At 36.6% G+C, this 15,230-nt stretch overlaps 1 protein-coding gene across 1 annotated transcript in view; it reads left to right on the forward strand.

Moving 5' to 3' along the window:
- The first annotated feature begins 288 nt into the window (after positions 1 to 288).
- The window catches only part of LOC121411273 (protein FAM214A-like), a 48,118-nt gene continuing 33,176 nt past the window's right edge, over positions 289 to 15,230 (forward strand). Inside the window, exon 1 of the mRNA XM_041603900.1 lies at positions 289 to 511. Within this exon, the coding sequence (XP_041459834.1) occupies positions 496 to 511 (16 nt within the window). The 5' untranslated portion in view covers positions 289 to 495. The remainder of the gene's footprint in view (positions 512 to 15,230) is intronic.

Consider the following 15,230-nt stretch of genomic DNA (forward strand, 5'->3'; position numbering starts at 1 on the left):
AAATGGAATTTTAAGGAGTACATATGTTATTGTTGTTATTTTGAATGGGCAAACTAGTCAGTTTTGACTATTGTTGCCTTGCTAACTTCCGGCTAACTTGCTTTCCCATTCCGTTACAATTTGCCTTTGTTGAAACAGAAACAGTGAGTCTAACCATAGAGCTATCAACTTTCAGTAAAAGTTCTCAGGAAATCGTGACATCTCTGAACCGTTTTAACTTCAAACTAATGAATATTCATGACTGTCTGTCAATCAATTCCAGCTGATGGTCACATGACCACAACATATCGTCGATCAGATTATCGTTGACTCAACTCGATCTCGAACGGCTGCGACTAGCCGAAATGCGAAATAGCATAAATTTGTTTCTTTCGGTGAGAAATTAGATTATAAACATTTCTAGAAGAAGATCAGTTTTGGAAAATCGGACGTTCACCTCATGAAACCCCCAAATTCTACTAATTTGGCAGAAACAAGTGAGATGAGTGAGAAAACATGAAGTCGTCAGTTGGTAAGTTTGCGCGGCCGCGGCCGTGGAAGTGTTTATATTTTCATACCATTTCTATTGAGGAAAGAGCCCGCTTGCAGCTGGCGAGCTGGCCGCTCCTCCCGAATAGGTGTATTGTTGCTGTCATTGCTGTGAATAGAAATTCTGTCTTGTGATTGTGAAGTTGTGTGTTGCTCAACAGTGCACACCGTGCGCCTGGTCTAGGCCTACTGTGTATTTTGGCAGCTCAAGTACGATACTGCTATTCCGGCTGCACTGCTGGCTGGATAAGAAATATATTGCATCAGAAATTTAATATTGGCACTTAAAAAAGGTAATGCCATGTTATCATGCCACAACAGGCTAGGCCTAGGGCCTGGCCCTGGGCCATTAACATCTATAAACATAAGTTACAAATGTTAATGAAGACCCAAGATTCCCAAGAACAAACCCATCTGCCAAAAATTCATGTCACTTTTGACTTTCACCATCCATAGCATTTGCCATTTGTAGAGTATTCTTTTGCCGAACATCTTTATTTCAGTGCTTTCATCTAGGGCCTAACTTGTTAGAGGAAATACAATAAAAAAAATTGCACTTGCTATTCCAAATAATATGAAAATTATGAATATGATAAAATTATTTTATTTTATGAACCGTTTTCTTTGCATCGCACTTGCTGCATAACCCTCCAAGAAAAAAAATTGTGCGTGAGAAATTACATCATGATTCCGAGTGGGTAAAGATATTCTTGACTATACATGTATAATGATGCAAGAAAGAATTGGTGTGATTTTTTCTTATATCACATCATGAGTAAATTCTAAGTTTTTATTAGCATTTTATTATAAATTTGTGTTTGCTAACTAATTAAACTTTTTTCCTTTTACTGCATATGTTCCATGCCCCATGGCACTTTCCAATAGTACTATGCTTGTTCTTATCGTGATGCTCATCAAGTTCTATTGATGCGCTGTCGATTGTCGACGGATCTAATAAACCTTGTGCATGGGTACCTTGAGAACTAGCCATCGACGATCACCCACAATTTATACACCACACCACCTCAACATTCGATCGAAACCCGTGTGGACGAGATTGAAATTCGGCAAATCAGGGCTACATGTACATTTTTTCTGTCCGAAAATAAATCAAGCTATAAATAAGGTTAAAGTTTGATTTTTTCACCTTGATTTTGCAATCTTGTTCTATTTATTGCTCCGTGAGATTGAACTGCAGAAGTCTTACTGTACAAAATTGATTTTCCGGTAATACATGTACGTGTACAATACTTGACTATATAACGTATACATGTAGATAGACTTTACATTATTTTTGCTCCTGATTATTATTTTTTTCTATTTCCTTGGGAAAATATAATAAATTTACTCCTTTTGAAAAAAAAAATGGAGAGATAAAAGAATTGTTGCAGACAAATATCTCAGCCACATGTGTAGTGGTGGGTCAGTCATTAGTGAATAATGGATGTTCAGCAGTGTTGCTCTGATCAGGACTCTTTGTACTAAAATTGTAAATGGGGGAACCAAACTCACTTCAACCATGCTGACATTAGTCTTACCAACAGCTGAGTTGGGATTTAAAAGCTGTAAATCATGGTTCAAACTTCAAAGTCTGCAAACTTTTTCATCCGCACTGATCCACAGCAACTTATTGAACGGGTATTAAAAAAGTGAAAATGACATACATAGTCCTTGGGCCTAATTTATGTCAATGCTTAAATTAGCCCTGGGAAATTTAAAAAGATCCTCAAAAAATCCCTATTCACTGCAATGCGAAAGCTTATCCAATGTTGCAGATTACAAACTGTATGTTGTGAAAGTAGTCCTGTAAAATTTAAAAGAGAATCATTTTTTCACCTGCTGGAAAGAGAATATGAACTGAATGTAATGATTTATGTGTTAAATGAGAAAAACAAACCCAAAATACTATGGTAATACGGTACAAGTTTGAAAGAAATAGGGCAAGGAAAGAGAAAGTTACTTGTACGTATGGCTGTTTGAAAAATTTGATTACCAATTTGGTAGGAACCTACAATACATAAATATCAATAAATTGTGTCCAGTCATATTTTCTACCATTTTTGGTGTGGAAGCACCTGTTGATGGAATTATTTTTTGTAATAAATATTGATTGTAATTAAAATTGATTCAGATAATATTAATGTTTTTGTAGGTAATATACATGTAGGAGCGCCTTGAGCACCTAGCAAGGTGGATATGTGTGCAATATAAAATTAATACCCTATATTATTATTTGCCTGATCTTGTGTCTATCTGTCCGTCTGTTAACTTTTCCTTGTAAACGCGATAACTTCAATTTGACTAACATGTAACCTAGGCTCATATGATTTGTTGTGTATGACTTACAGGCCATTCAGACTGTTCCCTGTCACCTGGGGGAAGGGGGAGAGAAATCTCTTTACGATCGACCGTTCATAAATCCCCCGGTGTCCGGAAGATGCGCACCGGGGGAAGAATGGGCTAGGTCATCGGCATGGTTATGTAAGGCACGCCCGCACATAACGTGGGAAATGCAATTACTTGCAGCTAGCCGAGCACTAGAACAGTATTGAGCGGAAGCAGTTCTCTTGACACCACATTTCACACATGCGCATTTATGATTAACACGGGTGCGTGATCTCGGATTACGAGCCAAGGTCACTCTTCCTTCGAAAATCACAGGAAGCCTAGACTTGATTTTGAGGTCCAAAGGTCAAGGTCACAGTGACATATTTTCATCTTACCCTTCTTAAGTCCTTGTATGCGATTTCTTCAGCTTATTAATCTAGGCCCATATAATTTGGTGTGTATGATACTAGCATGGATCCCAGAAAGCCTATCAATTTTGAGGTCAAAGGTCAAGATCACAGTGACATGTTTTCATCTTACCCTTCTTACATGTAAGTCCTTGTAAATGCGATAACTTCAGTTTAAGTTATTCTAGGCTCATATAATTTGGTGTACGTACATACTAGCATGGATCCCAGGAAGCCTATTGAATTTGAGGTCAAAAGGACAAAGGTCAAGATCACAGTGACATGTTTCCATCTTACCCTTCTGAAGTCCTTGTTAATGCGATAACTTTAGTTGAACTTAACCTAGGCTAATATGTGTATGGTACACTAGCATAGATCCCAGCAATTGATTTTGAGGTCAGAAAGTCAAAGGTGAAGTTGCCACCTTCCACTTTTGATACTAGTTTTCTTGCTTGACCAATAACTCCATTTTCCGCGTTACAGGCGGGCGTATTATGTGCTCGCCTTTATAGCGACACTCTTGTTATTTATTTTTTCTGAAAAAACCCAACAAACTTTGTGCATATGGGTGGCAGAGTAGGAATGGGATTCCACATATAATTCAATATGAGCATTCATGCAAAATGTGTCACAAATTTAGGGAGTCAACTTGCCCACTTCAATGTTTGTGGGATTACTAGTACCGCTCCTCGATCTTTCTTGTACACACTAAATTTTGAAAACTAGACGAGTCTGAGATTATTTGATAGAGGCCTTCATTATACATTCATAGTGTACTCTTTCATGTTTCAGTCATGAAGGAATTTACCTTGTGACTCATACATACTTCTACATCTCTGTTTTTGTAATGGGAATGACTCATTGTGATAAAACATTTTAAAGGTATTCCTTTAATTTTCTGTCATGTGACAGATCAAAACCAGAAAATAAATATGCTCATCTACAATAACATGACCTTGAAGTGGAAAGCGAGTTTAAATATGTAGGCCTGATAATTATAAACCCAACCACACCAGCAATAAAAGAAGGACATGTAGGCCTATCATTCAAAGTAGGAATTTCCATTTGTCAACAGGTACATGTATAATTTCCTTTTCTATTTTCAATCAAACAGTCATTGCCCCTCCACTTTCTAAAATTAATATGGTAAAACCGTAAAAGGAAAATTTAACTTTTACTTTTTCCCATTTGTTATAAGGGAAGAGATCATTTCTTGGCCTTGGACCACGCTTGCTGGAGGCAGGAATCCATTTGTTTCAGTTTTGTTCTCACAAGAACTTAAATTGTGCAGTAAGATCTATTTGTTGTTCCAACATGTGAACATGATTTATGGTTTGCACCTCAAAAAGCTTTAATTTGCTTGTCAAGCAAAGGTGCTCCCTGACTTACAGAGAACAGCAAGAACAAAAATATCAACATGAATGAAGATAATTGCATTGAACATACATGTAGATGCATGATACATTTATTATCATGATGGAAATCTGATTGGATTCAAGAGTCAATGACCATGCAAAGTCTGCACATATTCAAAGTCATGTTATGTCAGGTAATCAATGAAGTAATTTAATGCTCGGAATCCAATGGGCGGTGCCAGTTGGTACCCAGTTGATGCAGTTCATGCCAATGCAAAGCAGCTGTGGTGCCTAGTATCGGAAACGTGCCTAGTGGCATGCAGTGGCTCAAACTGCCTCCCGACTGGTGCTAGGTGGCGCATAGTATTGCCAAATTTAATTTTTTGCGATATTATGCGTCAGTTGGAAGGCAGTTTGAGCCACTGCACGTCACTACATGTACTGTAAGTACCTTATTAGATGCTGTTTTGAATTAATGAAATGAGTCCACAACACTCTTAAAACAGTGGACTGATGAATAAAATTGCATACTTAATCTTAACCATGGAAACAAGCGTCAATTTGGCACTCTGATAAAAACCTGCACTGATGAGCATTGGACATTTTTTAATGTACGTGGTAAATATGCATAATTTATACAGGAAATCTGCATAAAACATGGGTTCAACTGATGGTTTTAAAAACCACCTTTTTCAATTCGGGCCATACCTGTACAGGCGATAGAGCTTTACTATGGCTTTGGCTTTTTCACAGGTTTCCTTTACAGCCTTTGGAAAACTACAACTCTGTTCTGTTGACAGTTTCCTGTAGAAAGCCAGTTGAGAGATCATATACATGTACCTTTATCTTCTAGTTTTTTTAATGCATTTTGCCAAGCCCCCTCCCCCTTGCTTCTCTCACCATGCCAATTTATAAATTTTTAAAAATCTATTCTTTGGATTGTGCAGTTTGAGTGTGCCTTCTTGCATGATGTACATTCATAATTGATGTTTTATTTTTTCAAAATGAAAGTGATTTTAAAGTGCTTTTGAGCTGTAGGCACTTGCAACATTATGAGGTAGGCCTAGGGCCTTTTTCTAAAATCATGTACATCATGTACATCTAATCATATACATGTACATGTATCTCCCAATCACAGAGATCCATTGTAGCTTCAATCTTAATACTAAACCCGCTTCACAAAAGACTTCTTAACTAACAAACTAACTTGATATCGATACTATCGGCAGAAAGACCAGACGAGACATAGCCTTAGTTACAAAATTGCAAAAAAGTAAAACAATTGTAAAAATTGCAATTGTCATGATGAATTTGGAAATACATGTATATAAGAATAATGAAATTTAGAAGTGGCCCAATATGCACCATACATAGGCCTACTTAGAGTCTAGAGCATTAGAACTATAATTCCATGACTATGTGGATGTTGAGATAGGTACCCCTGACATATTACATTTTCCTACATGTAGATCACAGTAAACCGTGGAGGTATTTTTAGTAAAACATGGTAATTATAAGCTTTATATGACTCCAAACAATCAAAATAGTACAACAAGAATGATTTAAATCTGTAGACACCAAAATATATTGATTTAACAAATTCCACACTCGATTTACAGCCATATCTAAATGTAGCATTTACAACCATGGTTCGATTCAACACTTAAGTTGTTCGATTTAGCTTGAAACAGTGGATATGACATTTGGAAAAGGTTGTCACTTTTCCAACCTTTCAATTGATTTAACATTTCATTTTTTAGGGATACATGTATGTACATGTATAAAAGTAGCTGTTGATGGTACTTTTACACACATATTTCCAAATCAATGGTTTTGTGGCATTTTATCAATCAGTTTTCTCAAACTTCTGTGTGCACATAACAATATTGAATGATCTACATGTAGCCCACTTTGTTTGCAATGTAATTTGAACTTTTTATGGCATATTATGTTGTAAGGTTTTAATTTCAAATTTTGGGGACACTTTGCAAGTTTCATAGTTTTCCCACATGATGACACTAATGTTATGACAAGGTCAGGATGTCATAAATACCTTATTAGTCAGGTTGATGTCTTGGAACTTGGCAAAGAGGGCTTCATGAAACAGGTATGGGACATGTACACGAATGTCACTATCTCTGATTTAGTCAAGAAGTTATTATGGTTTCGAGAAACAGGCCCCTATATTCTATTATTGTGATTTCTACAACTCTGAAATGTTCAAATGTATGGGCCTTTTTCGAAAAAATTGGCTACTGTATTCCAGACTTTTTATTTTTGTGCCATGTTGGTTTATCTCTAATATTGTTCATATCCCTTATTGAAAAACTAATTTGGCAGGTAAATATGAATCATTGTGACTGCACGATGAAGTATTTGAATCAGTTCTTTTTCTTGTACAATGTGGTTGGGGACATAACAACACAAATGGATGCACAGGTAAAAACCACTCCCAGTATGCAGTTTAGGCCGACGCTGAATGCAGGTCAGGGACCCGTTGCATAAAACCTTTTACCTGAGAAAACTCAGGTTGTTTTTACCGGAGTTTTTGCCCTGTGTTTAAGTCAATGGCAGAAATCAGATTAACCTTAGTTTTCAGTTTTTACCAGAGTTTTCTCAGGTAAAAAAGTTTTATGCAACAGGCCCCAGATGTAGTGGTTTAATCCATCGAGCTGTTAAACTGTTAAAGCTTGTGTATAGTTTTGGTAAATCCACCAAAATGCACCTATCACTATTCCAATTCATTGCTAGCTAGTATGAATGGATATGCCCTATAACAGTTATGATGTGGAGGATATGAAATGAAAATGTGTTTTACAGGATAAATTTTGCGATTTTACATGGAAATTTAACTTGATCGGGTCACCCGATCAATTTAAAATATCTGTGTGTTTTTGTCTTTCAATTAAATCCTATTCCTAATCATGGAATGGGCTGAAACTTTCAAGATATGTTCTTTGTCTGTAACTTTTGGATATCTAATCACTAAATTTATAAGATAAGTGCTTGAATGCCCATTTTTTAAATTTAAAACAAGCATCGCGGAGAGAGGGCGCTATATATCAAAGATTTGAATATTTAAAATTTTCTCAGAGAAGTGCAGTTGGAAAAATATCTAACGGTCTCTACGCTTCAGTAAGACTGTCATATTAGATGATATTCGATTATCAATCACATTATTGACCCTTTACCAAAGCTATACACAGGCTTTAATAGCTCTATGATTTAATCTGTAATAACATTAGCAATGAGCATGTTTTGAACTGGAACACACTGAAGGGGGGGGAACGATACGATAATTCATTTTAATCACATTAATTTTTTTTCTTTCATATTAAAGACATTAATTGAGAGAAATGTGGGGTACACTGTATATTTTCCTACAATGTGTCTTACATGTAGCTCAATAATTTTTCCCATTGATCCTACAGGAATGTACATGTAGTCAACCTAATATCACCTTTAAAGGGGAAGTTCACCCTGACAAAAAGTTTATTGTAAAAATAGCAGAAAAATTAATGAAAAATATTGCCGAAGGTTTGAGAAAAATTCATCAAATAATTAAAAAGTTATTAGAATTTCAATTATTTGATTTGTGACATCATATGCGAGCAGCATTCCTACATAGCGAATGGTAAAAAATCAATGAAATGTCATTTTCTCAGAAAATTGAAAATGGTTTTCACTGTAACTTTGTATATCAATAGACAAATCGTTTCACACCCGATCATGAAAATAAAACAATTTTAAGTCATCAGGAACCATACAAAATTTTAAATTTATGCATTTTATATTTCATAACACATGGGACAGCTGCTCGTTTATGACGTCACAAATCCAAAACTTTGAACTCTAATAACTTTCTTACTCTTTAACGGATTTTCCTCAATCCTTCACCAATATTTTTTACTATTTTTTCTGCTATTTTTACAAGAAAGTTTTCTTCAGGGTGAACTTCCCCTTTAATGGCCGAAATGGAAATTTGATAATTCAATTATCCAAAATATAGAGAAAAATATTGAAATAACTGAATACATACATGTATATTGTGGGCCCTGACAAAATCATTTCTATTGGTCACATCAGACTACAAATTTGTCAAACTTTGAAATTCACTGGCCCTGTAGACCTAATGTATACATTATAGGCCTGATACAGTTGTGTTTATAAGTTAGTAAACCCCAAAATGCACTCCTTCGTGCTTAGTGTGGAATATACATGTAGACACCGTTCTCACTACCTTCCTACATGTAAAACTAGTTTTGTACTGGAAACTAGTTTAACATGTAATGAGAATAGTTGAAGCGATCTTGGAAGCGATATTCCAAACCTGTTCATAAAACCACCTCCCGATGTAGTTTTAAAGATCGCTTTGCCTTGTTAAACTGTTTTTTTTAGCGTAAATGAGGACACAACTGTTCTTTGGGAAGCAATCTTCGCACATTTTGAGCACGCTACATGTACTTCACACAACAGGTGTAGAATGCCTATGTTGTGGTTTTGAATTTCACGCGAAACATGTGACCCCACTGAGAGTGTTTCCGTAGTAACAAATTCGCTTTAAGTGAAATGATTTTGAAAAACATTTTCGTGTGATCAAATGGGAATGCTAGCAAAGCGATCGTCCAAACTGGTTTCCTGAACCGGTTTCCAGTAAACTAGTTTTAGAAAGCATGATGAGAACAGTGTCATAGACAACAACACTACAAAGTTCGGTGAGCCCTGCCCAGATAAACAAACTGTATTGAATGTAATATTTCATCACCTGACTTCACAATGGCAGAACTTGAATACTTTAAATGTTCATTTTCTGGTGGGATTCGGTAACTTTTGAGCACCATTGACCATTGTATTACCCTGTTTAGACAGGCTAAAATTTCCTTAACCCCGTACTATTGGTGGGGCTAAATGGCAATTTAGCCCCACCTATAGTACGGGGTTAAGCTTAGCCCACTTTCGTTTTACACAGCATTTTTGCAAAGTGGGCTAACCCCACCTATAGTATGGGATTATTTGGCCCTGCAAAAAAGCAGGGTTATCCCACCAATTGCGTTGCTAAGAGCAATAGTACGGGGTTAAGATCGCATGTGTAAAACGGAAGTGGGCTAAGCTTAACCCCGTACTATAGGTGGGGCTAAATGGCAATTTGGCCCTACCTATAGTACGGGGTTAAGGAAATTGTAGCGTGTGTAAAAAGTGTACGAGTGAAGCACTTGTACTACGAATGATCGACAAAAACCACTAGTCCGGGGTTAGCGAGTTTCGTGTGTAAAAAGCAAGCATTCCTTATCCGGGGATAGCAATAACAATTTGGCATGTGTGAAAAGGAAAAAAAATAGTACGGGGTTAAGGATAGTACGGGGTTAGCGATAGTCCGGGGTTAAGAAAATCCTGTGTAAAAAGGGCTTATGTGAGTTGTGATTTTTAAAGTTTTAAACATGTAAAATGGATGTCCATATCATTTTTTTTCTTCATGTGTCTGTTGTGTTGTTTGTTTTTTATAAAACACTTTAGGCAGCATGTTAATGCCAAAAAGTATACAATGTTGGGTACAAGCTAGGGCCTACATGTTGTTAAACCAGTTTTTAAGTACTGGTAATTACATTTAGCCTCTATTATCAGCAATGGTACATGTAAGGGTGCGTTTATTCGACACTTTTTTACCCTAGAATCATGATTAGAATCATGATTCAAATCACGATTCTGCAGAATCACGATTGCGTTTAGTCGAAAGTGGAAATAAACGTCTTTCAAATCACAAACATGAAACACGGAAAAAGGGGCGTTTGGAAAGACGTTTCTGTAGAATCACGAACGAAAAGGGTCGTATAAACGATATCGTGATTTGAATCATGATTCTATGACGTCATTGTGTCGTGCTTCTTCCGGGTTCGACTCAAAGGCGCGCGCTGTGTTTCGTGCAGGTTAATTTTCGTGTAGCAGATTGCCAGTGTACTAGTACCGGTATATGCCAATTGTCATGTGCATTTAGGAATTATCATTCTGTGTATTGTACCCCGGGGTTGTACTGTAGCGTCATTTGTATATTTCACTCAGGGTGACCAGATTTCACAAAATGAAATACGGGACAATTGACAAACGAAGATCAACAAAGCAGCCCACACAAAGTGTGGGCTTCTGAGAATCCATAGTATAATTATAAGACTTTTGAAAAAAATATAAAGAATTAGAAGGGAAGGTGAACGAAAGAATGAAGGAGAGAAAGAAAAGAGATGATTGGGAAGGAAAGAAAATAAAGGAAAACAGAAAAAATAACAGAAAGTTAGAATAAAAGGATGAAAGAAATAATAAAAGAGATAAAAAAAGGTTTCCGTCATTCTTTGAAATGAATATAGAAAGAAAGAAAGGAAGGAAGGGAAGATTAATAAATGTCTCGCAAAATAAAGGAGACAATTAAAGGGGGAAAGGTGAGAAAAAGGAGGAAAGAAAGAATGAAGGAAATAAACATGTTTCCTTCGTTCTTTGAAAGAAAGAAACAAAAGAAAGAAAATAAAAATAAGGGAAAAGAATAAGAAGGGAAAAATGAAGAAAGGAATAAAGAATGGAAGGGGAAGAGAACGAAAAAATAGAAAATAATGGAAGGAGAGAAAGAACGAAAAGATACAGGAGACGAAGAGAGAAGGAAGCCAAGGTAATTATAAGGAAAGAAAGAATGAAGGAAATAAAAAAGTATATTGGATAAAGAAGGAAAGAAAGAAAAATGAACAGAGAGAGAGAGAGAGAGAAAAGAAAATGTCGAGGAAAGAAAGATAGGAAATAAAGATAGATGGAACAAAAAAGGGCAAGCAGAAAGGATAGGGTATATATAAAATAAAGAAAAGGGAAAAGTTCAAACTTCAAGTAAACAAAAAATCCAATCATCTAATAAAAATCATAACTTTATTTGGTGTTTTTTTAAATGTATTTTTAAAATTTTAAACATAAAATGTTTTAGAAATGAATAAAATTTCAAAGTGAAACATATTGTCAAACTTAAAAATTAGATGAAACATCGCGGCATCGTGCACACCAAGACTCAAAACGAAAGCTGAAACAACTAGATCTATGAAAAGTCAATAACATTTTCCTCCGATTACATCTCCAAATCATTAAACTGAGAATCCATAGTATAATTATAAGAATTTCCCGCCGATTTTGTGATTATTTTGGTGGAAAAACTGTTTATCATGTGAGGTGTTTGCACCAATGATTTGCTTCGATCCTCCATGCCTAGCTAGTAGCCTGCCACACACAGGCAGGAGGCCAGTTCGTTTGCAATGTATTAGCAAGAAATCATCGCAGAACTTGCAAAAGTTTACAGTTATCGATTTAATTGTTGTCCCTGCTTCGTCAGCTGTTGGTTATTTAATGAAAATTCGTCACTTTTAAATGTATTAACTACATTTTGTTCAATATTCTGAAATACGGGACAATCCCGGGAAATACGGGACGTCTGGTCACCCTGATTTCACTGTTTTCATCAATCATGTCTTCAAGTTCCAAAGGCACAAATTGGACTGACGACGAACTCAGGGCTCTGCTTGTGCTTTGGGCTCAGCCTGAAGCACAAGCATCCCTTACCGGGATTCACAGAAATATAAGACGATCTCCGAGTCCCTTTCAGCGGCGCTTGCAAGGGAGGGATTTCAACGGAGATGTGGCACCGCCTGTCGAGACAAAATTAACAGAATTCGTGCCCAGTACTACGGCTACCGAACACCATTTTTTATGAACCGACAAGATTGAATACAAGTAAACAAAAACAATACGAGGTACAATACACGGAATTCTGGAAGTAAAAGATTTATTTTTCGGAAGCCGAGTTGCACTTGCACAAACGATCGCGCGTTAGCTCCGGTGGTAGGAAAAATCTAGCAGCCGACGTGAAGTTAGAAACACGCGCGAAAATGTTGACCTATACTTCCTGGGTCAAACTGCGCACTGTGATGCGCACTGGATCGGCCCGAATTCAGGGAGAAACAGCGTTAGAAAGATGGTCGTATAAACGCTGATTCTGTCGGATCGTGATTCATGTTGCTGTTTTGAATCATGATTCAAATCGTGATACCAATCATGATTCTGGGTTGAGGTCGCATAAACGCAACCATGGTACATGTAAGTCACTGTAATTCCCATATATATGTGATTAAAGACATGGCTTCACATTTACACTATATTTCTTCTTTGCCTTCCAAATTTGAAATTGGGCTTCCATGTTGGCCTACATGTACCGGTATGTTCTGTTTTCAGTGGAGTGCACTGTGACATTCTAGACTTCCTTTCATGCCACATAATAACCTTGGATTGACTGATTATGACCTGTGTCCTTCATTCCTATTGATTCGCCCTTCCCCCAGTGAGTAGCCTGCCAAGCTTCCTTTTTTTTTATTGCAATCTGCATTATACATACCAGGTAAATACATGTACAGTATGTTACATTACTGAATCCTCCAACATGCCAAACATGTTGCATAAAATTATGTCCCTGTAATCTTTGCCTATCTATACATATCTAGGCAACATTGGTTACCTGTAAGATCTCCATACATGTACATGCCTGGCATACATGTAACCATTCATCACATCCACTTTACCTTGTTGTTACACAAGCCTACACTGTACATTACATGTACAGAGATCTTAATACCATGTTCAGACTGTTCCCCTGTTCCCTGTTTGCCAGGGCAAAATAGTGGAAATGAGGTGATCTACATGTAGGAGGCTTACATATCATGGACTAGTAGGTCCATGTACATACTGACTCTGGTTATCCGCAACTAAAATTTCCCTGCTCCCCATGTCAATAATCAGGAAAGGTTCAGGGCCTACAACATGAATATTCATAGTGGGAGATCAATAAACAAGTGAATAAACAGACACGAAGGTTGTGTAGGTGATCTTCAGTAGTCTAGCATGCAGCCTGCATGATGCCCGTTTCTTCCTCCCTCCATGGTTCAATCTGTCTCAGTATCTGGACTGTGAGGTTATAATGATTCACAGTCCAATGCTCTCCAACAGGGCCTAAAGGGGAATGAAACCTTTGGAACAAATAGGCTTGTGTAGAAACAGAAAAATCACAGAATAAGAATAAAGAAACTTTGAGAAAAATCGGACAAATAATGAGAAAGTTATGAGCATTTGAATATTGCAATCACTAATGCTATGGAGATCCATTGATTGGCAATGCGACAAGGATGTGTGATGTCACTGATGAACAACTTTCCTTTTGGTGGACTATAAAATACCCTCAAAATGTCTCTTTTTGCTTGTTCTTATGATGATACAAACTCTTTATCCATGATGTATTCTTAAAAAATATGTATTACATGCCCTCATGTAGAAAGAACACATGATCTATGGATATATGTGATAAAAGAGGCAATTCAAGTGAAATATATACTAAGGTAATGGGGAGAGTTGTTCACAAGTGACATCACACATCTTTGTCGCATTGCCAATTTGCTTTCTCCATAGCAATAGTGATCGCAATATTCAAATGCTCATAAATTTCTCATTATTTGTCCGATTTTTCTCAAACTTTTGTTGATCTGTTTCTTTGATTTTTCTGTTTTCACACAAGCTATCTTGTTCCAATGGTTTCATTCTCCTTTAAAGCAATCCTCATGTTTACAAACAATTGATTACTAGTACCCCTCCAGGTCGTTTGGGCTCAACATTTTGTTTATTAAATTATCTCTTGAGTCTGTGCATGTAGACTACTTCGGGTGTGTGTATGATAAAGACCAAAGACCTGTTATCCCATATCAAAGAGGTAAACAAAGTGTTTTGTATTTTACAGTCAATCATTAGAGTGTCCCTGTGCCTGATCAATTCAATGGGTACAAACATCGCAGAACAATTTGCATGCAATAGCAGCATGCAAACAATTTTCATGGAGTCAGAAAAGAATAATAAACATACCATCATTGTAATTAGGGTAGAAAGCTCTTGAAAATGGAGTGACTTTCAACTTGTTCTGGTGCAAAAAAAATTGTATCTCTATATTAGAAATCAGAATATTGGAAGTTCAGAGTGAGGTAGTGAAAAATGATATCACAACTATGGGCCTGAATACTGTTTATGTGCATCGCACATACATGTATCTGGTAACAAGATTTGGAAATCGATATTGAAATTACATGTACATGTAGTTTCAATGACCAGAAGCAACAAAACAAGTGGAAAAAGTAGGCATATCAGTACTCTGTACCTGTACCTGTTAGTAGCCTGATCCAAATATTGGGGAAGTATTCATATGTTTATCAAAATGTCTTTTAAGAACTTTCATTGTGTTAAACAATTTCCTTTTCCTATTATCTTCAAAATTTCCATTGTTTATTTTGGACGTGTTTGTGTACCTACATGTAGGGTATCTACGAAGATCTGTTTTCCCATCACATTCATAGGCCTACACAAACATTTTATACAATATTTCACATGCAGATAAGAACATCCATTAGGCCTACATCATGTTACTGTATGTACATTGTCTAATTACATGTAATTGAAGAAGTATCAAGTGAAATTAGATTGATACATTAATACATGTAGGCATTCGCTGTGGTGAACAGGATGAAGAGCTGTACATGCAGGGAGTTCTCCTCCCAACTCC

The sequence above is a fragment of the Lytechinus variegatus genome, chromosome 3 (assembly GCF_018143015.1).
Source record: "Lytechinus variegatus isolate NC3 chromosome 3, Lvar_3.0, whole genome shotgun sequence".
NCBI lineage: Eukaryota > Metazoa > Echinodermata > Echinoidea > Temnopleuroida > Toxopneustidae > Lytechinus > Lytechinus variegatus.